Raw genomic sequence first — 24,936 nt, 5'->3', positions numbered from 1 at the left:
TTAGTAGAGACGGGGTTTCACCATGTTAGCCAGGATGGTCTCGATCTCCTGACCTCGTGATCCACCCGCCTCGGCCTCCCAAAGTGCTGGGATTACAGGCTTGAGCCACCGCGCCCGGCCTACCCTGTAAGTTTTCATATGCATTTTAGTGAGCTCTCTCCCGCGGGGAGAGGAGAAAAGAGAGACAGGAAGACCGATGGGCGGAGACTGATTTCAAGAATTACCAAGAGCCTGAACTTCAAGGGCAGTGGAAATAATGAAGACAGTTTTTTGTTTGGTTATTTTCTGTTTCTATGCTGAGGCGGGGGCGGGGCGGGGGGCGGTTTAAAATAAAAGTGCTCTCCTCGCTCTCTGCTCTTTTCCAATTCAGTATTACGTTTAAAAATTGAGCCTGGGCCAGGGACAGTGGCGGCTCATGCCTATAATCCCAGCGCTTTGGGAGGCTACAGTGAGCAGAATCGCTTGAGGCCTGGAGTTGAAGACCAGACTGGATAACATAGCGACACTCCATCTCTTTAAAAAAAAAAAAAAAAGCCAGGCGCGGTGGCGCATGTCTGTAGTCTCAGCTACTAGGGAGGCTGGAGTGAGAGGATCCCTTAAGCCCACGAGTTGGAGGTTATGGTGAGCTATGCTGGCACCATGCACTCCGGCCTGGCCGACAGAGCGACACAGTGAGACTCTGTCTCAGAAAAAAAGAAACAAAAAATAAAATTGAACCTGATCCCCTTTCCTTAGGTTTTGTCCCCCAGGTTACCGCGGGCCGCGCATTATCCGTGATCTGCTTAGCACTACAATCTCCTATTTCCGAACTGCTCTCTTCAAATGCTCTTTTTTGCTTGGGTTTTTGGCAGCGGAAGGGGGGGGGGGGGGGGGGGGGGAGTTGGAGGGGGCAGAGGTAACTTCGCCAGTGATTAAATGCAAATACGACAGTCCGTGAGACCGAAGCCCACGGTAGAAGCTCGGACCCTCCTGCCTCTAGCTACAGCTCTCCAAGGGGCAGGGTTGAGGCGGGGCTTGGGGCGGAGGCCCCGCCTGGAACTGCGGGTGGGCGGGGGCCGGGCCCGGGAGAAGTCTCAGCCGTAGCCCACCCGGTTCCTTTCCTGATTGAGCAGGTCGGATCGCAGGGCGGGTTCAGATTTGAAGGGCGAGGTTTGAGGCCAAGCCCCGGTCGCAGCCTAAGACTGCGGGCTTTTCGCCTCTGCAGGGGCGGGGTAGGGCAGGGCCAGAGGCGGAGTTTTGAGCCCAGCCCTTGGGTTCTTGCCTCTGATTGGGCAGGGCGGGTTCTGAGGCGTATCTTGGGGCGGGGCCCGCTCTGCTTTTTGACAGCTGTCTCTTGCACAGCCGCTGCCAAGTCCGGTGGGTTCGGGAACCTGTGGCCCGGCTTTCTGCGCGTCCCCGTCCCCCGTGGCCTCGACCCCGGCCATGAAGCGTATCTTCTCCTGCTCCAGCTCACAGGTGGCGGTAGGTGCCAAAATGTGTGGGAGGATGGGGCTGGGGTCCCCGCTCTGTGGTGACAGAAGTCGTTAGTCCCATCTCAATGCAGCTTCTGACTTGCCTTCCTCACCTCTGCCCTCCCCAGGGTCCTTTCCCCTGGCCCCTTTCTTGTCCTCCTCGCATCTACACCCCCGATTTCTGGTACTTTTTCTGCAGCTCTGTCCCCTTCCCATGGCGCTGGCCCTACTTCTGCTCCATCTCCCAGTACCAAACCTCCCCCAAGCATCTTCCCCGGCCCCTGCCTGGCCCCAAGCTCCATTCTACACCAGCAAGTTATGTCCCAGAGCCCCATATTTCATCCCTGTCCTATCCCCACAATCTTGCCTTCCCACGTAGCTCTGTCCTTGCTGTTTACTGTTAGTTCAACAAGCACTCCCAGCCCTGTGCCTTCTGTTAACCCTTTTTCACAGTCTCCTCTGTCATTGCTTCCCTCCTGCTCCATGCCACTTTCATTCCCATCTCTCACCAGCACTGCTGTTCCTTAGACATCACTCCAAACCTTTTTCCAATTGATGCTCCCACAAGAGCAACCTTCTGTTCTCCCCTCCAACCTCTGCCCTACTCTGCCCAATGGTCGCAGGTCCCACTTTTCCTCCTGCCTTTTTGCTGTGAGTTAATATTGCAGTCTGGTCAGCCTCACAGGCACTGCCAGAGGATGCACAGTTGCCTGACTGCTCCCCAAGGGACTGGATGAGTTGCCTGCAGAATCCACCCAAGCCAGTTCACTGCAGTATCTGATCATTAGACTGGTTCTTGGGCCAGTCAAGGCTCAAGGACTTTCTTCCTGCTTTTCCCCAGATTATTCATTTCCTGAACCCTTGCCCAGTTGTTTAGGAATGATGCTCTCTGTTTCCTTTGGTTGAGTTGGAGGAAAGTGATGATGAGAGAAGAGGATAGAGCAGACTCAGAGTTCCCAGTAGAAGTCACTCTATTCCCCATGTTCTCCCAGAAAAAAAAACCGTAAAATTATAGAAGATGGTGGCTTAGGGAGGATATTGCTGCTTCTTCTCTAAAGATCTCTTACAGAGAGCCCCCTTATCTAGTAGTGGAATTTTCTGTAGAGGTTGGGGTTATGGCTAATTTAGAAGCAAATTAGCCAGCTACTTGTAGCAATATTGCTTTGCTAACTTGACTTAGTGGTATCGTTCATAAGCAAATATGAGAAACGTTCAATTAGCTCATTCTGCATGGGCAGGTTACAGAGTCCTGGAAGCAAGCTATGAGGCAAGAGTATGAATTCTGTTGAGGCCTGTCCTTGTCCCACTTACATTTGCATCTCTACTTAGTTTCCACACATTGATCAACCAGTCAAAAGGTATTTACTATTCTACACCCCAGAAACTGAGGCTGCCCAGACTCAGTCTGAACTCATAATGACTTTTTAGAAATTCATATGGCCTCTTCCTTAGTTACTGAAAGTATTCAATGTTGCCTTTCCCTTACAGGTTTGTGCAGTCTGCCTGCTCCTTAGGAATGGGGAAACTATTTCATTCTTTCTGATCCCCCAAACCTTGGGCAGTACCTCCTTTCCAAGGTGCTGGAGTGAGGGGACTGGCTTTTGGAATTTGGAACCATCCCTCTGTCCTCCTTGACTCCAGCTGTACAGAGGTTTGACCATAAAGAATGATCACCATTCTAAACTTTTAGTATAACAAGATCTTACTATAATGAGATTATGGGAAGTAAGTTGGATGGGTTTAGAATTATCTAGCTGGAAAGAAAACTGTTTCTTCAGATAGATTGCAGTCATAGAAAGCTTGCAAATCGGCCAGTTTCAGCTGTAAATTTGTTCCTCATGAAATTTCCCCATACTTCTCATAAGAAATTCCTCCACTGTTTTGGACGGCAAACTACTCTGGAACCATTTGTCAGAGAAGTAGTGTGGCAGTCTTTCTGGCCACTCCAAAAGCCTGGCTTCCCAGTCACACTGGAAGACTGCCTCTACCCATCTCCACTCACACACTTAGGTCCAGGGCCAGAGCTCTGCACCCTCAGTCTGAGTAAGGACTGAAAAAGCAGTGATCATTTTAAAGCAAATCTAAGTTATCCAGTATATAGGAAAATCCACAAACAAAAACCCAACTCCTATAATCCCATTTTATTTTAGTCAAGTAGAGGATATCCTTGAGGGTATCTTACATACGAGCTTACTCTGCCTAGGTAGACCAGAAGTAGACTAGAAGAGAGCTTTAAATAATTGGCACTGGATTGTCTGGGCGCAGTGGTTCAAGCCTGTAATCCCAGCACTTTGGGAGGCTGAGGTGGGTGTAATCACCTGAGGTCAGGAGTTTGGGACCAGCCTGGCCAACATGGCAAAACCCTGTCTCTACTAAAAATACAAAAATTAGCTGGGTGTGGTGGCAGGCACCTGTAATCCCAGCTACTTGGTAGGCTGAGGCAGGAAAATTGCTTGAACCCGGGAGGTGGAAGTTGCAGTGAGCCAAAATGGTGCCATTGTACTCCAGCCTGGGTAACAAGAGCAAGACTCCATCTCAAAAAACAAACAAACAAACAAAAAGTTAGCACTGTCTACTGCAATTAAAACATTGAGAATTAGGTCTTGGTTCCTCCAGGATAGGCTTTCTGTTTCCACTCACCTGACCTACAGCAAAAGTCATTCCTTCTCTCTCTACTTGCTGGTGTGCTTCCATGTTATAGGATGCTTATAGGTACACTGTCAGAGAGATAAGGAGAAGGTACAATTACTTCTACAAAAGTCCTCTAATCTCACCTATAGAAATACAAAGCTTATACTTATTGAGTCTGCTGATTAATTTGGTGATTGCTCCCTTGAGGCTGTGATGGTAATCTAGTGCCTCCTTTCCAACGTGCTGGGGTAAGCTACAGACATTTGAAATGTCTGTACATTTAAGACATTAGTGTCTGTCTTAACATTTGAAAGCATCTCTCTGTCCTTTACTCCAGCTCTGCAGAGGCTTGGCCATGAAAAACTTCCACCCATTCTAAACTCTACTTAGTATAATGAGATTATAGGAAGTAAACTGGGTGGATTTAGAACTATCTAGCTGGAAAGAAAAGTATCCAGGCCAGGTGTGGTGGCTTATGCCTATAATCCCAGCACTTTGGGAGGCTGAGGTGTGGAGGATCACTTGAGCCCAGGAGTTTGGGCAATGCAGTGAGACCCCATCTCTAAAAGACCCCATCTGCAGTGAGGCACTGCAGCCTGGGCAATGCAGTGAGACCTCATCTCTGAAAAAAACAATTATCTGGGTGTGGTGGAGCATGCCTGTAGTCCCAGCTACTCAGAAGACTGAGGTGGAAGGATCACCCGAGCCCGGAGGTCCAGGCTGCAGTGAGCTATGATCATGCCACTGCACTTCAGCCTGGGCAACAAAGCAAGACTCTGTCAAAAAAAGAAAAAAGAAATCAGAAGAAGTGGAAAGAAAAGTATCTATATTGCTAAGAAACATCTTTACCATCTATACAGCTTGGCTGTTATTTACTGCATAATATCAGCAAGATCCCTTCCACTCCCCTGGCTGGAGAATTCTGAGCCCAGGAACATCTAAAATGTGCCCAGGAAGGATGGGGATTGGAAATCACATTTATTGTGCATCTACTATGTGACAGACACAGAGCTAGAGGCCTTATAGGTTGTTATAGTATTAGGAAATTGAGGTTCAGAGATGTTGGTACATGCCTAAATTCACAGAGCCAGGCAGTGTTAAAGTCAAGACTTTAAACAGAGAACTGCAGGTTCAGGTCAGCTGATGGCAGCACCCTGTCGTGTGGTATAGTTCTAGCTTTCTGCTTTCCTGGGGGTGACCTGGTCTCCAAAGGGCATTAGGAAATGCGTTCTTACATGTCAGAGTCTGTTAGTATGTGGAGGAGTCATTTTGCTTATTTTGTCCTTTGACAGTTAATCTGTTTGGAGACTCCGTGCAGGCAGTAGAGTCTAAGGGTGGGTGGCTTTGCCCTGGAGGCAACTTGAGACTGTTTATCTGGAAATAAGTAAACCTTTTTCTATAGCTTGTAGTAGTGTAGTCTGGTGGTGAGAGCTAGGATTTGGCATCAGGTGGCCTGGGTTCTTTTTTTGTTTGTTTGAGACAGAGTCTTGCTCTTGTCCCCCAGGCTGGAGTACAACGGTGTGATCTCGGGTCACTGCAACCTCCACTTCCCAGGTTCAAGCGATTCTCCTGCCTTAGCCTCCTGAGTAGCTGGGATTACAGGTGCCCGCCACCACCCCCAGCTAATTTTTTGGATTTTTAGTAGAGAGGGGGTTTCACCATGTTGGCCAAGCTGGTCTTGAACTCCTGACCTCAGGTGATTCCACCCACCTCGGCCTCCCAAAGTGTTAGGATTACAGGCGTGAGCCACCACTCCCGGCCGTGGCCTGGATTCTAATTCCACTTTTGCCACTCTTTTTCATGATCTTGAATGGTTATCTAATCTCGGTATACTTCCGTTTCTTCTGTCAAAGAGATGGAATAATAGCCCTAACTACTTTCCAGGGATGTTGAGAAACTAATTGAAATAGCACGTGAAAGGACTGTGAGAAGTTACAACTTCCGTACAGGAGTGTTACCTCAGAATCCATCTACCTTAGATAATTTTATGGTTTGGACATTTAAAGCTTTCCTGTGGTTGATTCACAATTTGCCCTGGCTACGTAAACAGTGCTTGAAAATGAGTTATCGGGCTTCCATAGACCCTATTTTTCTTCACCCCCTTCTATAGCCTCTTGTTAAGATTATACCTTATAAAATGCTATGTGCCACCACCAACCCCCCACTACTTCCTGTTTTGTTACAAGGGTGCCACACATTTGTATGGCTCTTTACAGTTTATAAAGAGATTTTGTGTATATTAGCTCGCTTAATAGTCACAGCATGATGAGGTAGTTGTTATTAGTCATATTTTATAGAAGAGGAAACAGGTTAAAGGTGTTTAATGGCTTACTCTAGGTCACATAGCCGAGAATGTAGCTGAACTAGGTCCCAAACTCAGGCCAGCCAATGAAATGCTCGTCTGGCACACTTTACATCAGACCACAGATCTTTGCATCTATCTCTTCCTTTTCATTCCCTTCTCTGGACAAAACCAGGCTTTTCTGTACTTTCGTCCCTGGGTGTTTTTACCTAGCTGTCTCTTTCACGCCCTGTAGCACTTCAATTATTGTAATTACCCCACCACCCGCAAAACCCAAGCTGGAATGATAGAACAATGCATGCCCAGGTGTGGCTCTTGTCTAGACAGCTGCTCCCTGCCAGGGAAACTGGGAGGGAGGAGAAGGGGAGCTGCCTCTTGCTGCTTCCTCAAGCATAGCTAGAAACCTCTTTGCCTTTTTGTTGTTGTTGCCATGGAAAGGGGAAAGACACTCAAAAGGGCCTAGATATGATATGGGAAAACAGAAACTCTAGTTTCCTCTTTTAATTTTGGGGCCCAAAGCCAATGAAAAGAGATGGAATGGTTAGGTATTGGGACTCCTAGCTGTAACCTGAAGCTCAGTGCCTTGATGTACTTCTCAAACAACTGATGACAAAAAGCAGAGCAGCAGGGGTTCAGGGATGGAGGCCGTGGTGAGAGGCAATGTGAGCCCTCAAGAGTGGTCAGGTTGGTTCCATTTGCTCCAGCAAGACCTAGAGAGCAAAAGGGAAAGGATTGCTTTCAGGTTGGGCATCCAACAACAACTCAAATCGTAATGATGATAAAGGACATTTGAAATACTATGCATTCAGCTTAAAATACTATGCATTCACTCAAATGATTTTTAATTCAGTGGTCCAGGGTCCTTCTGGCTCAGGGCTGAAATAATGAGCAATAGTTCTTGGTGGCATATTAGCTGGTTAAGATTTAGCTAGGCCCACCTAAGAAAGACTAAATGATCTAGGATGCGTGACTTGTGGAAAAGAAAAAGGACCTCAGGGATGTTCCTTTTCTCTCGTTTGGCATCCTAACCATTTGCCTCTTTTCTTTCTCTATGCTACCCCCATCCCCTATATTCACACAACTTGTGGCTCTGGACCAGGTGGAGAGATGGAACCGCCGTGATCAGAAGCTGCTGGAGGCAGTGCAGCGGGGAGATGTGGGACGCGTGGCTGCCCTGGCCTCCAGGAAATCTGCCCGACCCACCAAGCTAGACTCAAACGGCCAGTCCCCGTAAGTAAGTCCTCCTGCCCCTGCCCCTTACATGTGGCTCCCTTTTGAGGCCCCCAAATCCAATATAACATAGGACCAGGGAATGCCTACAGCTTCAGAGCTCTTTTCGTTGTCTTAATCAGCAAGTATATCAATAGCTTTTTGCTACATATAAGTTCTACACAAAGTGAGGAAAGAAAATATTGTTCCTGAGCTCCATCCATCTCACAACCCAGATTGACACCACTGACTTGTAAAGAACATAAAGCCCATTAAACAAACAGAAATACACTAAGTAGAGTATTTCTTCATTGCACAAGTAGGAGGGTGTGTATGCTTGGGAAATTAGAAATGAAGTGGTAGCATAGGAGTCACAGGGCTAGAGGGAGTAGTGATTAAGTCAAGGGAAATGTTATCCCTGGTCTCTACCCAAAGCCTTCGAACATCCAGCCTTCTGCTCTGCTCTGACTGACTCTTTCTGTGACCCTTCCACTTCTGCTAAGGGTTCTGTGCTCAGAAAGGCAGGTAATTATGTGTTCCCTAGACATCCCTGCAATAGTCTGAGATTCCTTGAGACCTGTAGCTCTTATTTCTTTCTTGCTTTTAGCACCCTTTATGATTGGAGGGCGTATAGACTTCTCTTTCTCAGAAATTCAAGCTAGGGGAGCTTCTTTTTCTGCTTTTAGGATTGGCTTTGGGGTAGGGAGCATAGCAAGAAGGGCTTATCAAGATTCTCCCATTCCTCATCCCTGGTCCCTTTATCCTTCTGCCTCTTGGCCTTGATTCTGGCAGGTTTCATCTGGCAGCCTCCAAAGGACTGACAGAATGTCTGACTCTACTGCTTGCAAATGGGGCTGACATCAACAGCAAGAATGAGGACGGTGAGTGAGCCGGAGCCGGGGCCACGCTGCTTGCTTGCCCCTTGCTTGTACGGCAGCAGTCGGCGGCGGTGCTGCGCCCTGCTGGACGTTCCTACTGTGGTCCCTTGCTTCTCTCCTTAGTAAGTTCTGGTCATCATCCCTCCAGGAGTTCCCCTCCCTGTAAGCTGGGCACACCTCACCCCTACTCCCACCTTCATCACAGGTACCAGGCACTTGGGGAACAGGAATTTCTGGCCCTGTGTGGCTGAAAGCTTCTCTCCCTAATCTCCTGATTATCTGTGCGTCTCTTGCCTTCCCTCCCTGTGAGTCATCAGCATGCATGGGGCCACCTACCCTCCTTCTCCCCTTCCTTCTGTTTCCAGGAAGCACTGCCCTGCACTTGGCCACCATCTCCTGCCAGCCACAGTGTGTTAAGGTCCTGCTTCAGGTAAGAGCAGCCCCTTGATACTACTCTTGCGCAGGGAAGAAGTGGTCCCAGAGTTTTCTAACTTCATTTCATACCTTATAAGGAATCATTGGTCAAATGTACTCGCCTCATACCCAATAGGAGGGCTGATAATCATTTGTTTGCAAACATTTATTTAACACCTACTATGTACAGGCACCATGTTTGATACTGCCTTTGAGGGCAGGTTATAAAGCAGAGTTGCCAGTAACTATCGATTTTGTCATTAGCAGAGCCACTGCAGTGACTTCCTGCTATGATGAGGGGCAAGAGGAAGGAGGACAGAGATGTTCAAATTAAACCAAAGCCCTACTGTCTGTTTCTGAAGAGTTTATAGTCTAGTAGTATAAAGAGAAATATCATGTACAATGACATGTGGATAATTTATAAACGAGTTTCCAAAAGTACAAAAGGCAGTTACCAGCCGGGTGTGGTGGTTCATGCCTGTAATCCCAGACTTTGGGAGACTGAGGCGGACAGATCACAAGATCAAGAGATCAAGACCATCCTGGCTAACACAGTGAAACCCCATCTCTACTAAAAATAGAAAAGATTAGCCGGGTGTGGTGGCACGTGTCTGTAGTCCCAGCTACTTGGGAGACTGAGGCAGGAGAATCGCTTGAACCCGGGAGGCAGAGCTTGCAGTGATCCGAGATTGCACCACTGCACTCCAGCCTGGGCAACAGAGCAAGACTCGTCTCAACAACAACAACAACAACAAAAAGCAGTTATCTTAACCAGCCATCAGGCAAATGGATGTTCTGCTTTTGTTCTTCCTAATCCTTTCCAAGTTTCACAATTATGTTTCTAAAGTACCAGCCATGGGGACATTGGTGTCATTTTCCCTAACACTTTTACTTATCTGCCATCTGATTTTTCTTAGCCCCTTGGTTTAGAAACCAGGGCTGATAATCAACGCTGCCTATCATCAGCAATGAATGAACTGGGCTTGCCTAGTAGACAGCCTTCTCCAAAGTGGCCCTCCTGCCCCTCCTCATATTGCCACAGAAATTGGTAACCCAATGGGGGTATGGGATGAGGATGTTAACACCGAGCTCCATGCTGCTTCCCTTTGTGGCCATTTGCAGCATGGTGCTAATGAAGATGCTGTGGATGCAGAAAACCGTAGTCCATTGCACTGGGCAGGTGTGTGCAGGGGACTCATGGGAACAGGGCTGCAGGGACTACAGGGTGGGAAAGGGGAGGTGTGAGGAGGGAAGGGCAGCCAGAGCCAACCAATGAAATGGTTGGAAGGGATGTTGGGTTATAGTCTGAGCAGGCTTTGTTCATGCTTCCCCTCAACCCAATCATCTCCTTCCCAGCCTCCTCTGGCTGTGCCTCAAGTGTACTCCTGCTGTGTGACCACGAAGCCTTCCTGGACGTGTTGGATAATGTGAGTGTCAGATGGGCAAGTGGGCAGTGTCCTACACAGGCAAGCTGCTGCTCTCTCTGAGCTTGATTGGCCAACTTCCATGACCTAGGGTTGTGTTAGCACCACCCTTCTCTTCCTTCTCCTCCTGCTTCTCCTCTTCTTCCTCACAGAGAGGTTAAGCCTTATCTTCTGGAGAGCTTCTGACCCTCCAAAAGGGAGTGTTTAGGCCCAAGATCTGGGCTTTTATTTTTTCTGGAGTGGTGTGAGGGGAGGGGAGCCATTAGGATTGTGTCGGCCGGGCGTGGTGGCTCAAGCCTGTAATCCCAGCACTTTGGGAGGCCGAGACGGGCGGATCACGAGGTCAGGAGATCAAGACCATCCTGGCTAACACGGTGAAACCCCATCTCTACTAAAAAATACAAAAAACTAGCCGGGCGAGGTGGCGGGCGCCTGTAGTCCCAGCTACTTGGGAGGCTGAGGCAGGAGAATGGCGTGAACCCGGGAGGCGGAGCTTGCAGTGAGCCGAGATCCGGCCACTGCACTCCAGCCTGGGCGACACAGCGAGACTCCGTCTCAAAAAAAAAAAAAAAAAAAAAAAAGGATTGTGTCAAGCCTCTGGCAGTCCCTGGCTCCTCATGAACCCCTTCCTACAATCTGTGCAGGATGGACGTACACCCCTGATGATCGCGTCGCTGAGTGGGCACACAGCTATCTGCTCACAGCTGCTGCAGAGAGGTGCCCGAGTTAATGTTACAGACAAGAATGACAAGTGAGCCCTCCTTGTTTACCCACCCCAATTCCCATGCCTGACCAATTTAGAAAGAAGCCAGTGGGCAACGTGTGTGTGTGTATGTGTGTTGGGGAAGAAGTCAGGTTGGTCTTTGTGTTCTTGGGAACCTCATTCCTTCCCAGTGGAGGTTCTGAAGAACTCTGCCTGCTGCCACCACTGCCTTCATAGATAGATGACCCCGGAAGTAGAATCCATGCTCTGGACCCATTGGCTGAATTTACTGGTTTTCAAATTATCTTTTAAGCAAGAGGATCCTTTTTTCCAATAAAAATTGTATGTAGAATCCCTGTAATCCCAGCACTTTGGGAGGCCGAGGCGGGCAGATCACCTGAGGTTGGGAGTTCAAGACCAGCCTGACCAACATGGAGAAACCCAGTCTTTACTAAAAATACAAAATTAGCCAGGTGTGGTGGCACATGCCTGTAATCCCAGCTACTCGGGAGGCTGAGGCAGGATAATCGCTTGAACCTGGGAGGCAGAGGTTGTGGTGAGGCAGAGGTTGTGGTGAGCCGAGATCGCGCCATTACACTCCAGCCTGGGCAACAAGAGCAAAACTCCGTCTCAAAAAAAAAAAAAATCTAGTCTGGTCTAATGTTGGTCTGTTGTTCTCCTGATCCCACTGAGTGAGAGCTTACCCTATGAGTGGAATGTCTGGATCCAGGACTTCTAGATTCCATGGGGGTAAGTCTATGCTCAGATTTGTCTCAACCCACAGATCGGCTTTGATCCTGGCCTGTGAGAAAGGCAGTGCCGAGGTGGCTGAACTGCTCCTGAGCCACGGAGCAGACGCGGGGGCTGTGGACAGCACAGGGCACGATGCTCTGCACTATGCTCTGCACACGCAAGACAAGTCACTGTGGAGGCTGCTACAGCAGGCCCTGAACCGGCGGCAGCGGGGCGGTAAAGCCCTTTTGTAACTTCCAGGTTCTCCTTGATAGCCCTAGAATCAGAGAAGTTTCTTAGAGTCCCATTTGTTTCCATGGAAGTAAGCTATCTGACAGATATTTGTCACCTGAGTTGAGAGTTTACGTATTTATTGCTGCTACTGTGAGAGGACCCCAAATTCCCATGCCAAAAGTATAATCACAAAATTCTTCAATGCAGCCTGGTCTCTCACTGAGGACAACTCTGGCTAGTGCTGTTTCTAGCATTTATGAGTTGTAATTGTACGTCTATTTGTGTGATTTGTTGGTCACTCTCTCTTTCCTCTACCAGACTGTAATCCGCTTAGGTGACAGGCCATTTCTGTTTTGCTCACCATTGAAGTTCTAGTGCTTATTAAAGTGCCGGACACAGTGACCAATAAATAAATGAGTGAACAAAATGAATGAGGAGACTCATTTCTGGGAGAGGACGCCAAAGTTGCTGGATAGTTAGGGATCCACTAAACAAGACTGGCTTCTGGCACCAGGAAGATGTGTGGTGAGATTGATCACAGAGAGGCCACTTCTCTCAGAAAAAGTCTGAAGCTAAGAATGTGGGCTAGAAGTACATGGAACCTGTCTTCTCTCTCATTTTCCTCATATCTTTTCTTATAGGTCAGAGGCTAGTCCAGCACCCAGATCTTGCATCCCAGGTAAGAACCTAAGTGCCTCCCCTTTTGCTTTTGACACACCCCAGGCTATCCCACTGTGACTACTCCCAGTGGTCCTTGGGGTGTCAAGACATTTAAGAGAAAAAAGGCACTCCTGGGGCTCAGTTTGTTGCCTAGTGGCCACACTTTACTATTCTGTTTCCAACATAGGCCTCTCCATCTGAGCCCCAAGCAGGTTCTCCACCTAAGAGCCCATGGAGAGCAGAGCCTGAAGAGGAGCAAGAGGAAGAGGAGGACGAAGACCCGAGCTTGGAGGAGTGGAGGTGGAAGTATGAAGAGGAGCAGAGGAAAGTTGTTCAGTTGGAGCAGGAGTTGGTGCAAAAGACAGAAGAGTGTAAGACTCAAGCTGCAGCCTGTCTGAGACTTGAGAACCAGATTCGAGAGCAGGTGCAGGAGCTAGGGCTCCTCCTATCCTGGGAGCCCAGAGCTTCAGGAAGGCAAGGCTCTAGTCTCCGGCCTGGAGGGGATGGCATGGAGCAGGGTTGTCCTATGGACCTGCTGGCTGAGCGTATACAAGAGCTAAAGAAGCAGCAGCAGGCAGCAGCCACAGTAAATCCAGTATTAGCTCTGAAGAAGGCTGAGGACTCAGCCCCAGGAGAGATCCAGTATGAAGTCCATGGAAGGTCCCAACAAGAAGAACAGGGGCCACCCCAGAGCCCAGAGTCTGAGACCATCAGGAAAACCACAGGACAGCAACTGACTACCAGTGGTGCACAGACCTTTGGCCATGATCATGCTGACCAGCTGCTTGCTGGCCAGAAGGAGAGTTCCCAGGTTCTAGGAGTTGAACCAGGAGGCACAGTGGCTGAACCAGTGGGCCCAGCAGCCATGAACCAGCTTCTGCTACAACTAAGGGAGGAGCTTGCTGCAGTGTGGCGAGAAAAGGATGCTGCCCGGGGGGCTTTGTCAAGACCAGTCATGGAGGGAGCCCTGGGGACTCCCCGTGCTGAGGCAGCAGCAGCTGCCTGGGAGAAGATGGAGGCCCGACTGGAGTGCGTGCTGGCAAGGCTGGAACGGGCAAAGGCAGGATTACAGGTGAAACCTGAGGTTCCTTCCCAGGAGTCCAGAGAGGGAGCCCTAAAGGCAGCCCCAGGGAGCATCAGAGAGGATGAAGAGAAGGAGAAAAGGGTTCCTGGGGCTCGCGGAGAGCCTCTAGGCGTCCCTGGAGGGGAAAAGGCCCTAGGAGGCCTGGCAAAGGGACAGCTGGAGAAGGAGGTGTCAGCACTGAGACTGAGCAACAGTAACTTGGTAGAGGAGTTAGGGGAGTTGGGGCGGGAGCGGCAGAGGTTGCAGAGGGAGCTGCAGTCCCTGAGCCAGCGGCTGCAGCGGGAATTTGTGCCCAAGCCAGAGGCGCAGGTCCAGCTACAGCAGTTGCGGCAGAGTGTGGGGCTGCTGACAGATGAACTGGCGGTGGAGAAGGAGGCCACAGAGAAGCTGCGGAAGCTCCTGGCCGCCCAGAGCAGCGGTCTCCGAGGGCTGTGGGACTGCCTGCCCCCAGAGCTAGTGGGCAAGAGGAGTGCACAAAGCAAAGCAGCGGAGCCCCTGGAGGAGCTGCGGGCCTGCATCACCACCCTGGTAGATCAGCACCGGGAGGCCCAGCAGGTGCTGGCTCGGTTGCAAGAAGAAAACCGGCAGTTGCGGGGGTCCTTGTCCCCATGTCGGGAGCCAGGCACCTCCTTAAAGGCCCCAGCATCCCCCCAAGTGGCCGCTCTGGAGCAAGACTTGGGGAAGCTGGAGGAAGAGCTGCGGGCAGTTCAGGCCACGATGAGCGGGAAGAGCCAGGAGATCGGAAAGCTGAAGCAGCTGCTCTACCAAGCCACAGAGGAAGTGGCTGAGCTAAGGGCCCGGGAGGCAGCCAGCCTACGGCAACACGAGAAAACTCGGGGTTCGCTGGTGGCCCAGGCCCAGGCTTGGGGCCAGGAGCTAAAGGCTCTGCTGGAAAAGTATAACACGGCCTGCCGGGAAATGGGTCGGCTGCGGGAGGCGGTGGCCGAGGAGCGCCGCCGGAGCGGGGACCTGGCCGCTAAGGCAGCCGAACAAGAGCGCCAGGCCAGCGAGATGCGGGGGCGCTCCGAGCAGTTTGAGAAAACAGCAGAGCTGCTGAAAGAGAAGATGGAACATCTCATTGGGGCTTGCCGAGACAAGGAGGCCAAGGTGAGCAGCTGAGGTAGCCCTGGGGAGCACTGGGGAAAGTTTCTGTGTATTTGGGAGTTTGCTAACCTGAATCCAGCTACCGTTGTTGCAGCAGTGGGTCAGATCAATACCCCAAACGGAGCGCCAGTCCTTTGCAGGGACCACACTGCTATGTTCTGGTGGGTCGGAGGGGGTTGGTGAGATTGGAGGTGAGGTAAGGTATAAGTGGAAGAGAGAAGGGGGTTTAGGTACTAAAATTTGGCACCCAGATTCAGAAGCAGTGTGCTTAGGGCTGCCACCAGGGCAGCACCATCGTTTATTAGCATTTGGACTTGAATTACTATTAGCCTGGGAAGAGGCCTAATAGCATGATGGGTTGCTGTGGTTTCACTGAGGTTCTGAGGAGGTGACTCAGGAACTAATGAGTTAAGAAAAGTAGACCCAGTGATAGCTGCTCTTCTCCCCTCCACTTCAGAGTGGGTTCTACAAAACAATGTCCATTGGCAAAGAGGACACCAACGCAAAGAAAAAAAGCTTGAGGCCGAGTGTGGTGGCTCACGCCTGTAATCCCAGCACTCTGGATGCCGAGGCGGGTGGATTACCTGAGGTCAGGAGTTCGAGACCAGCCTGACTAACATGGTAAAACCCCGTCTCTACTAAAAATGCAAAAATTAGCTGGGCGTGGTGGCACGCACCTATAATCCCAGCTACTCAAGAGGCTGAGGCAGGAGAATCACTTGAACCAGAGACGCGGAGGTAGCAGTGAGCTGAGACTGCACCACTGCATTCCAGCCTGGGTGACAGAGCGAGACTCCGTCTCAAAAAAGAAAGAAAGAAAGAAAAAAAGCTTGAAAACCACTATTAGATACCAGAGTTTCCTAACGCTTGCTCTAAATGTGAGTCTACATGTTTCTGTGAGACATGTTTTATGAACTCTAAATATCAATTTACACATGGATTCAGTAGTTCCAGACTTACCTGTGAAATGAATGATTTCAGACTTCTTATTAAAACTTGGATACATGGTCAAATTTAGAATGATTAAAAAATATAAAGAGACCGGGCATGGTGGCTCACGTATGTGAGCCATACGAGGTGGGAGGATCACCTGAGGTCAGGAGTTTGAGACCAGCCTGGCTAACATGGTGAAGCCCCATCTCTACTAAAAATACAAAAATTAGCTGGGTGTGGTGGCATGTACCTGTAATCCCAGCTACCTAGGAGGCTGAGGCAGGAGAATCACTGGAACCTGGGAGATGGAGGTTGCAGTGAGCCAAGATCGCACCACTGCAGTCCAGTCTGGGCAACAGAGTGAGACTCCTCCTCCTTAAAAAAAAATTATATATATATAAAAAAATATATGTTTTCTATAGTGTGGAGTCCATAAAAATAGAAGGAATATTATCCAGAATAGGAATAAGTGCAGGTTGAGGTTAATTAAAGAAAGTATTTTTATGCTGCACTGAAGGAGAAGATGAAAGTAGACAATTGAGTAAAAGCAAATATAGTGTCATGGTTAAGAATGTGTTCTCTGGACCGAGGTTGTCTGATCTTGGGCAAGTTATTTAACATCTCTAGTCCTCAGTTTTCTTATCTATAAAATGAGGATAATAAAATGGTTGTGAAGATTACATTAAATAAGAAATTATATTTATTTAAAAGATTTGGAACTCTTGGCCCATGGTAAGTACTCAATAAAAGGTAGCTATCATTATTCCTACTACCACTATTCCTATTACTGCTAGTTACCATTAACCGTGTTTGTGCCTCTGCCTCAATAAGCCACAAGGACTCATCTCCATTTCCCTTAGTGGTCAGTAGCCAGAAGTAGGTTAGGATCCAGTACCAAGTTAAGAGCATGGGCCAAGGAGTCAAAGAGATTGTGGTTCAAATAATGACTTCATCACTTATTAGCTGTGTGATTTTGACAAATTACTTAATTCAGTCTCTTTATCTACAAAATGTAGATAATAATATTTCCCTCAGGCGGAGCACGGTGGCTCATGCCCATAATCCCAGCACTCTGGGAGGCCAAGGTGGATGGATCGCCTAAGCCCAGGAGTTTGACATCAGCCCGGGCAACATGGCAAAACCCCAACTCTACAAAGAAATACAAAAATTAGCTGAGTGTGGTGGCACGTGCTTGTGCCTGTGCTACTCAGGAGGCTGAGGTTGGCTTGAGCCCAGATTTAGAGGTTGCAGTGAGCTGAGATCACATCACTGCACTCCAGCCTGGGTGACAGAGTGAGACCGTGCCTCCAAACACAAAACAGACTGGGTGCAGTGGCTCACGCCTGTAATCCCAGCACTTTAGGAGGCTGAGGTGGGTGGATCACCTGAGGTCAGGAGTTCAAGACCAGCCTGGCCAACATAGCAAAACCCCGTCTCTACTAAAAATACAAAAAATTATCTGAGTGTGGTGGCGCATGCCTGTAATCCCAGCTACTTGGGAGGCTGAGGCAGAATCACTTGAACCTGGAGGTGGAGGTTGCAGCGAGCAGAGATGGTATCACTGCACTCTAGCCTGGGTGACAGAGCAAGACTCAGTCTAAAAAACAAAAAAACAAAACAAACAAACAAATCCCCCCCCAAAAAAACCAAACTTCCTTCAGAGAAGTATTGCTCCTCTCAGAAGAAAAGTTGTTTTATTATTTATTTTTTTTAAAGTTTTCAATGTTTTATCATATTTGATAGCAGCTTTTTCTATTGGTTACAAAACCTAAGCCCATATACAAAATTAGGAACGCATTTAGATGCCTCTTTTGAAAGAACGTTTTAGTCTTTTTAAACTGAGTTTAAAAAAAAATAAAAACAATGCAATTTTTAAACACTGTTTTGAAAACTTAAAAGTGCAGCAATATACTTAGTTTCCTTTATCTAAGAAATGGTTCAATTCCAATTCAAAACTGGTAAGGTCACAAATTGAATCAAGGAAATGCATACAAATGTCTGCACTACTTGATGCTAATTTTCACTTAAATGTTAGTCTGCACTTTAAAACATGAGAGGAAATAGGAATCATCACAGCAGAGGCCCAATTTTAATCATAATGTCTGCAAATTGTAAAAGGTAACTGTCAAGTGAGGAAAGTCCAGAAGAAACTAAACTGGAAGGTGTACAGTTCACAATATCAAGAAGATTTGGACTTTTAAGGGTTTCACTGAAGTCTGTGACCTTAATTAGCTTTTACATTGTTATTCCTACTTTTAGTGAACACCATGCAGAAGAAAAGCTGTTTTGAGTGTTAAATGAGACAATTTGTGTAAAATTGGCACATATTAAATACTCAGTAAAAGGAAGCTGACCTTGACCCTGGGTGGTGTTTGTGGGAGAAATGCCTTGAGCCTCATTGGTTGCCTCTTTCCTCTTGGCCTCAGATCAAGGAGTTGTTGAAGAAGCTGGAGCAGCTTTCAGAAGAGGTTCTAGCAATTCGGGGAGAAAATGCTCGCCTTGCCCTGCAGCTGCAGGTATGTTTTGGCTGTCAGGGATGGTGCTGGAGAAGAATGTCGGCAGTGAAAGTGATGTATATATGGGAGACATTCTAGGAATTACAGAGGCCTGGCTAGGCAGTGGTCCGGGATGGACCAGTGATGGGCCAAGGAGCCCACCTGGTACTGCTGACCACTTCATTGTGTTGCTCCTCATGCTTGGGTGAGGGCAGACATGTGACTTCCCATTGATGTTCATTCCCAGGATTCCCAAAAGAACAATGAAGAGATCATCTCCACCTACAGGAATCATCTCCTGAATGCTGCTCGGGTGAGCATGGTGGAGTTTTGAGGGACATATAGACATAAAGCTGAGTACAGGGTATTCATTTAGGGTCCCTCTCTCTTCTCCAGGATCCCTGTACATACTTGCCATTTCTCAGAAAGCCAGATCCAGTGCCAGGTCTCTGATCTCATTTGGTAGATCAAGAGAGGTTGTGCATGAATGTGAGAAGGAGAGGTGTTTCCCCCTCCATTTCAATTCCCTGGCCTATAGTAAGGACTTTTCCTGTCCCCAATACCCAATACCCTGTCTCAGTCTCCTCCTGGAGCCACTTAGTCCTAAACAGGGAAGAAGAGGTTGGTGTCTTGCTCCCTTGTTAAGAATAATAACTACAAAGAATGGAACACCTATTGTGTATCCGGTGCTTTGCTTCATATTCATGGTTGTAGTCCTCACAGCAATCCTGAAAAGTAGACATCATTATCTTCCTTTTCTGTTCTTCATTTCCTTTTCTTCCTTTCCTGCCATCTACAGGGCTACATGGAACATGAAGTGTACAATATCCTGCTGCGAATCCTTAGCATGCAAGAGGAGTGAGGCAGCCTTACTGTGTGCCCTCAGGGATACGAGATTCTCTGTTGTGAGTTGTGGGTTAAGGGTGCCGAGGGAAGGAGCTTGGGAGAAAGGGCTTGGGAAAGGAGGTGTATGGAATGAAATTGGTCCCTTTTGCCTCTGTGGTAGCTGACACTGGGGAGCCCTTTGGGCCATAGAGCATTTGAGGTGACTGAGAAGACAGAACATGGAGAATCACTGGGTGGAGTCAGGAATCAGTGAGCAGATGGACTAAGGGGGCTGACTTATGAGATGGAGACTGAAAAGAGGGGTTGGGTCTGGATTAGGGAGATGCCAGTAAAAGATGAGTGATGGTTGGATAGTGGTACAAAGTTGTTCCTTAGGGCAGGACTCTACAAAATCCAGAATCTCTTCACTTTGATACCATTCATTCAAAGAGCAGTCATCCCCCAAACCTCCCCCCACCCCAATGCAGATAGTCCCCTTCTCCAGTCCAGATAGATGAGGGTCCCTTTTAGCATATTGACATGAATGGGAGGAAACTGAGGATATGGAAGTGTGTGCATTTCATCCTTTAATTTCTTCTTTCAGGGAATAAGAAACGCTGCTTGACAGATGCTTCATCAGGCTGTGGTGGGTGGGGGTGTTGGCCACTAGGAAATGGTATGGGCAGGGCTTCACCTGCCATTACAGACCTCAGATCTGAACCTGGACCCTGGAATCAGCATGGATGAGACCAGAGGAGGTGTGGATGGAAACAAGCTGTATGGAAAATAAAGCATGAGGAGGGAATTGGGCTGAGTGTAATTTTTTTTTTCTCTAAAGGGGAGTGGGGAAAGGAATACCTTTCATCCCTTTATTCTTTTTTTTTCCTGGAAAAAATATTAACAGTATGTCTTTATTCTTAAAAACATTTTTTTACAAGTAGATATATTTTTGAGGCAGAGTCTTGCTCTGTCGCCCAGGCTGGAGTGCAGTGGCACGATCTCGGCTCACTACAACCTCTGCCTCCTGGGCTCAAGTGATTCTTGTGCCTCAAGCCTCCCAAGTAGCTGGGATTACAGGCGTGTGCCACCATGCCCGGGATACAGGTAGATTTTGTTTTTTATTTTACAAACAGACTTTATTTTTTAGAGCAGTTTTAGGTTCACAACAAAATTAAGCAGAAGGTACAGAGATGTTCATATATCCTCTGCCCCCATACAGGCACTGCCTCCCCCATTATCAACATCTCTCACTAGAGTGGTGTGTTTGTTATAACTGATGAACCTACATTGACACATTATTATCATTCAGAGTTCATAGTTTACATTAGGGTTCACTCTTGGTGTTATAGAGTCTATTGGTTTGGACATATTTATATTGAAATGTATCCATCATTATATTATCTTTTTTTGTTTTTGTTTGTTTTTTTCTGAGGCAGGGTCTCACTCTGTTGCCCAGGCTGGAGTGCAGTGGCATGATCATAGCTCACTGCAGCCTCAACTTCCTGGGCTCCAATAATCCTTCAACTTCAGCCTCCCAAGCAGCTGGGACTACAGGCGAGCACCACCACACCTGGCTGATTTTTTTGTACATTTAATAGAGGCCAAGTTTTGCCATGTTGCCCAGGCTGGTCTCAAACTCCTGGGTTCAAGCGATCCACCTGCCCCAGCTTCCCAAAGTGCTGGGGATTACAGGCATGAGCCACTGTGCCTGGTCACCTCTATATTATCACACAGAGTAGTTTCGCTGCCGTAAGAATCCTCTGTGCTCTGTCTGCTCATCTCCCCATCCCTGCTAACCCCTGGCAACCACTGATCTTTTTCCCATCTCCAGTTGTGATTAGTTGGAATTATACAGTATGTATCCTTTTCAGATGGGTTTCTTTGACTTAGTAATATACATTTAAATTTTCTCCATGTCTTTCCATGGCTTGATAACTCACTTATTTTTAGTACTGAATAATATTCCATTGTCTGAATGTGTCACAATTTATTTATCCATTCACCTACTGAAGGACATCTTGATTGTTTCCCAGCTTTGGCAATTTTTTTTTTTTTGGCAGAGTCTCACTCTATCACCCAGGCTGGAGTGCAGTAGCATGGTCTCAGCTCACTGCAACCTCCGCCTCCTGGGTTCATGCGATTCTCATGCCTCAGCCTCCTGAGTAGCTGGGATTACAAGTGCATGCCACCACACCCAGCTAATTTTTTTGTATTTTTAGCAGAGACGGGGTTTCACCATGTTGGCCAAGCTGGTCTCGAACTCCTGATCTCAGGTGATCACCCACCTCTGCCTCCCAAAACGCTAGGATTACAGGCTTGAGCCACCATGTCTGGCATTGGCAATTATTTGTTTTTGAGTGAAATTCACAAATGGCCCTATTAAGTCAGCAACTTTTAAACTTTTTGATCCCTAGTAAGAAATAAAAAAAAATTTTTGAGACAGAGTCTCAATCTGTCACCCAGGCTGGAGTGCAGTGGCGTGATCTCAGTTCACGGCATCCTCTGCCTCCTGGGTTCAAGCTATTCTCATGCCTCAGCCTCCTGAGTAGCTGGAATTATAGGTGTGCACCACCATGCATGACTAATTTTTGTACTTTTTGAAGACACAGGGTTTTCCCATGTTGGCCAGGCTAGTCTCAAACTCCTGGCCTCAAGTAATCCTCCTCCCTAAGTACTGGAATTACAGGTATAAGCCACTGCATCTGGCCAAGAAATACACTTTGTATCTTGTGTAGACATACCTCAAATAATACTTTACTATTTCTCTTCTATTCTTTGCTAATATACTCCATCAAAATGCATCCACTAATGGATGAAGACCCACGGTTTGAAAAATAGCCCTCAGTGAAAATGGGGTTTAACACTCTTCCTTTCCTCTTTCTCAAATCTGCCACAACTCTAATCTTTTTTCTTTGCCTTGGGACTGCTGAATCCATGATTTTTTTTTTTAAAGGGGAGATTGAGAGACCTGGATTTTCTTCAAGATATGCTATCTAAAATATTTTACCAAGTGTTAAACAATGCGTCTATATTTGACACACATGGTGTCACTGTTCTGTGTCCCAGGTGACAAAAGGGATGAAAAGTCTGATTCCTGGGTAGTGGATGAAGGGATACCCAAGTTTCATTTTTGCCTGTGATTCCATTCTCAGACTGAAAAAAATATATATATATCTCTCTCTCTTGGCCACTTCCCCTGGGTCTTCTCCCCTTCCTGCCCTTCCACCAGCCAGGCTGCTAGGTGAAAATGAGGCAGTGAATTCCTCTAAAATCTGGAATTGCAGTTTGGTGGCCCACACGCTGATCCCTCCCCATTCCTTCTCTCAGTCCACCCTCTGCTGGGTTACACTGGGTCAGACAGCAGCAGTTTTGGCAGTAAAGAGGCTGGGTTGAGAAAAAAGAGTGGGGAGGGGCTGCCATGGAAGACAGGGGGCTCCATAAGGGCTGCAGAGGCGGCTCCAGAGTTTGGCCAAGGGTGAAAAAGAGCATCTGAGATATCCGGATCAGATCCTAAAGAAGGTGCAGAGGTTTTATGTGGACAAGCGCGGGACTGCTTTAAGGCCAGGAAAATGGAAAAAGGAGGGATTGATGGAGAAAGGGAGAAGAGGTGCAGCTATCAAAGAAAGATCATCAAAAGGGTCTCAGTCATTTCTTTTAAGGGGAACAGAACCTCTCCTTGCCTTCCTGCTCTCAATTACCCACGCATATTAAAGGACCATTACATTTCTTGTTATACATGATGTGTAGGGTGGGGAGAATTAAGAAACTGTAGAGAGAAGGGTCCAGAAAGGGGGAGATCATTGGGCTAAACTCAAGAATGAGTCAGGAAGCAGCTTTGGTAATGGAAGCCAGGCCTTTGGCTTCCTCTGGGGCTCCTGGAAACTGATCCCAGGATGGGCTGAGCTATGGGAGTGGTGAGTGATGTTAATGTTAACACAGAAGTAGAAACTTCCTTAGCCCCTGGTTTTCCCAATCTCCCTTCCTAAAACTCCACAAACTGTTACCTCAATAGCCCTAGTCTTAAAATTTTTCTTGAGTTCATAATTTTTTTCCCCAAAGTAGCTCTAATCCTAATGTTCTCTTTATTCCTCCTGGGCTCTCTAACAGGAGTTAGTAGCAACTTATGATTCCTGCTTCATCTCCCCACCCTATTCCCCAGGCTTCAGATGTAGGAGTATGTGGGTGAAAGTAGGTGAAACCTGGTGGACCATGATTGGGTTCAGACTATGTTTTTGAATGCCTTCAATCTGGAACTTTGCTTCTGATTCACAGTTTCCCTCCTTTGGTGACATTAACTTATTAAACAGATATTTAAGGAGTCTACTATTTGTCAGGCACTGGGAATAGTGTAGAGGCAGCACAGAAAACTTTCTTACCCTTTTGGAGCTTGCATGCAGGATAAGATTCAGGTGCCCCAGTTCCATCATCCTGTAGGGATGCTAGAACTTATAACCTCAAATTAACTTTTTTCCAATTTATTTTTTCTCTTTTTCAATAACTTTGCTAACCTCAAATTAATTAATTTTTTTTTTTTTTAGATGAATTCTTGCTCTGTCACCCAGGCTGGAGTGCAGTGGTGTGATCTCGGCTTACTGTGACCTCTGCCTCCCTGGTTCAAGTGATTCTCCCACCTTAGCCTCCCACGTAGCTGGGACTACAGGCATGCGCCACCACGCCTGGCTAAGTTTTGTATTTTTATTTTTATTTTTTTATTTTTTATTTTTATTTTATTTTATTTTTTTTTTTTTTGAGACGGAGTCTCGCTGTGTCCCCCAGGCTGGAGTGCAGTGGCGGGATCTCGGCTCACTGCAAGCTCCGCCTCCCGGATTCACGCCATTCTCCTGCCTCAGCCTCCTGAGTAGCTGGGACTACAGGCGCCCACTACCACGCCCGGCTAATTTTTTGTATTTTTAGTAGAGACGGGGTTTCACCGTGGTCTCGATCTCCTGACCTTGTGATCCGCCCGCCTCGGCCTCCCAAAGTGCTAGGATTACAGGCGTGAGCCACCGCGCCCGGCAAGTTTTGTATTTTTAGTAGAGATGGGGTTTCACCATGTTGGCCAGGCTGGTCTTGAACTCCTGACCTCAAGTGATCCGCCTGCCTTGGCTTCCCAAAGTGTTGGGATTACAGGCCTGAGCCACCATGCCTGGCCTTCAAATTAACTTTTTTGTTTGTTTGTTTGGTTGGTTGTTTTTTGACAGAGTCTTGCTCTGTTGCCAGGCTGGAGTGCAGTGACGCGATCTCAGCTCACTGCAACCTCCGCCTCCAGGGTTCAAGTGATTCCCCTGCCTCAGCCTCCCAAGTAGCTGGGATTACAGGCGTGTGCCACCACGCCCGGCCTATTGTATTTTAGTAGAGACAGGGTTTCACCATGTTGGCCAAAATGGTCTTGATCTCCCAGCCTCGTGATCCGCCCGCCTTGGCCTCCCAAAGTGCTGGAATTATAGGCGTGAGCCACCGCACCTGGCCCAAATGAACTTTTAAAGGAGATTCCTCCTTCATGAAATCACTAGAACTCAAGGCGAGGTTTTCTCTTAAATGTTTACAGTTTTATCTTATTTATTTATTTAGAGACGGAGTCTTGGTTTGTCACCAGGCTGGAGTGCAGTGGTGCAATCTCGGCTCACTGCAACCTCCGCCTCCTGGGTTCAAACGATTCTCCTGCCTCAGCCTCCTGAGTAGCTGGAATTACAGGCATGTGCCACCACACCCAGCTAATTTTTTTGTATTTTTAGTAGAGACAGGGTTTCTCCATGTTGGTCAGGCTAGTCTTGAACTCCCGACCTCAGGTGATCCGCCCACCTCAGCCTCCCAAAGTGCTGGGATTACAGGCGTGAGCCACCGCGCCCAGCATTTA

At 47.8% G+C, this 24,936-nt stretch overlaps 1 protein-coding gene across 2 annotated transcripts in view; it reads left to right on the top strand.

Moving 5' to 3' along the window:
• ANKRD35 (ankyrin repeat domain 35) overlaps positions 1-19,878 on the top strand; it is a 27,331-nt gene extending 7,453 nt beyond the window's left edge. Inside the window, exons 2-15 of one of the 2 annotated variants that reach the window (XM_025375173.1) lie at positions 1,342-1,461; positions 7,484-7,614; positions 8,386-8,474; positions 8,837-8,901; positions 10,008-10,065; positions 10,242-10,312; positions 10,954-11,060; positions 11,797-11,981; positions 12,620-12,657; positions 12,826-14,829; positions 18,186-18,275; positions 18,502-18,567; positions 19,054-19,159; positions 19,684-19,878. In XM_025375173.1, the coding sequence (XP_025230958.1) occupies positions 1,342-1,461; positions 7,484-7,614; positions 8,386-8,474; positions 8,837-8,901; positions 10,008-10,065; positions 10,242-10,312; positions 10,954-11,060; positions 11,797-11,981; positions 12,620-12,657; positions 12,826-14,829; positions 18,186-18,275; positions 18,502-18,567; positions 19,054-19,116 (3,087 nt within the window). In that variant the 3' untranslated portion in view covers positions 19,117-19,159; positions 19,684-19,878. Of the gene's footprint in view, positions 1-1,314; positions 1,462-7,483; positions 7,615-8,385; positions 8,475-8,836; positions 8,902-10,007; positions 10,066-10,241; positions 10,313-10,953; positions 11,061-11,796; positions 11,982-12,619; positions 12,658-12,825; positions 14,830-18,185; positions 18,276-18,501; positions 18,568-19,053; positions 19,160-19,683 lie in introns of those variants that run through there. The other variant, XM_025375182.1, reaches the window with a different exon arrangement.
• Positions 19,879-24,936: the final 5,058 nt, after the last annotated feature.

This window comes from Theropithecus gelada, chromosome 1, assembly GCF_003255815.1.
Source record: "Theropithecus gelada isolate Dixy chromosome 1, Tgel_1.0, whole genome shotgun sequence".
NCBI classification, from domain to species: domain Eukaryota; kingdom Metazoa; phylum Chordata; class Mammalia; order Primates; family Cercopithecidae; genus Theropithecus; species Theropithecus gelada.
Note: the sequence above shows the minus strand (reverse complement) of the source record. Positions and strands in the feature narration are given on the sequence as shown.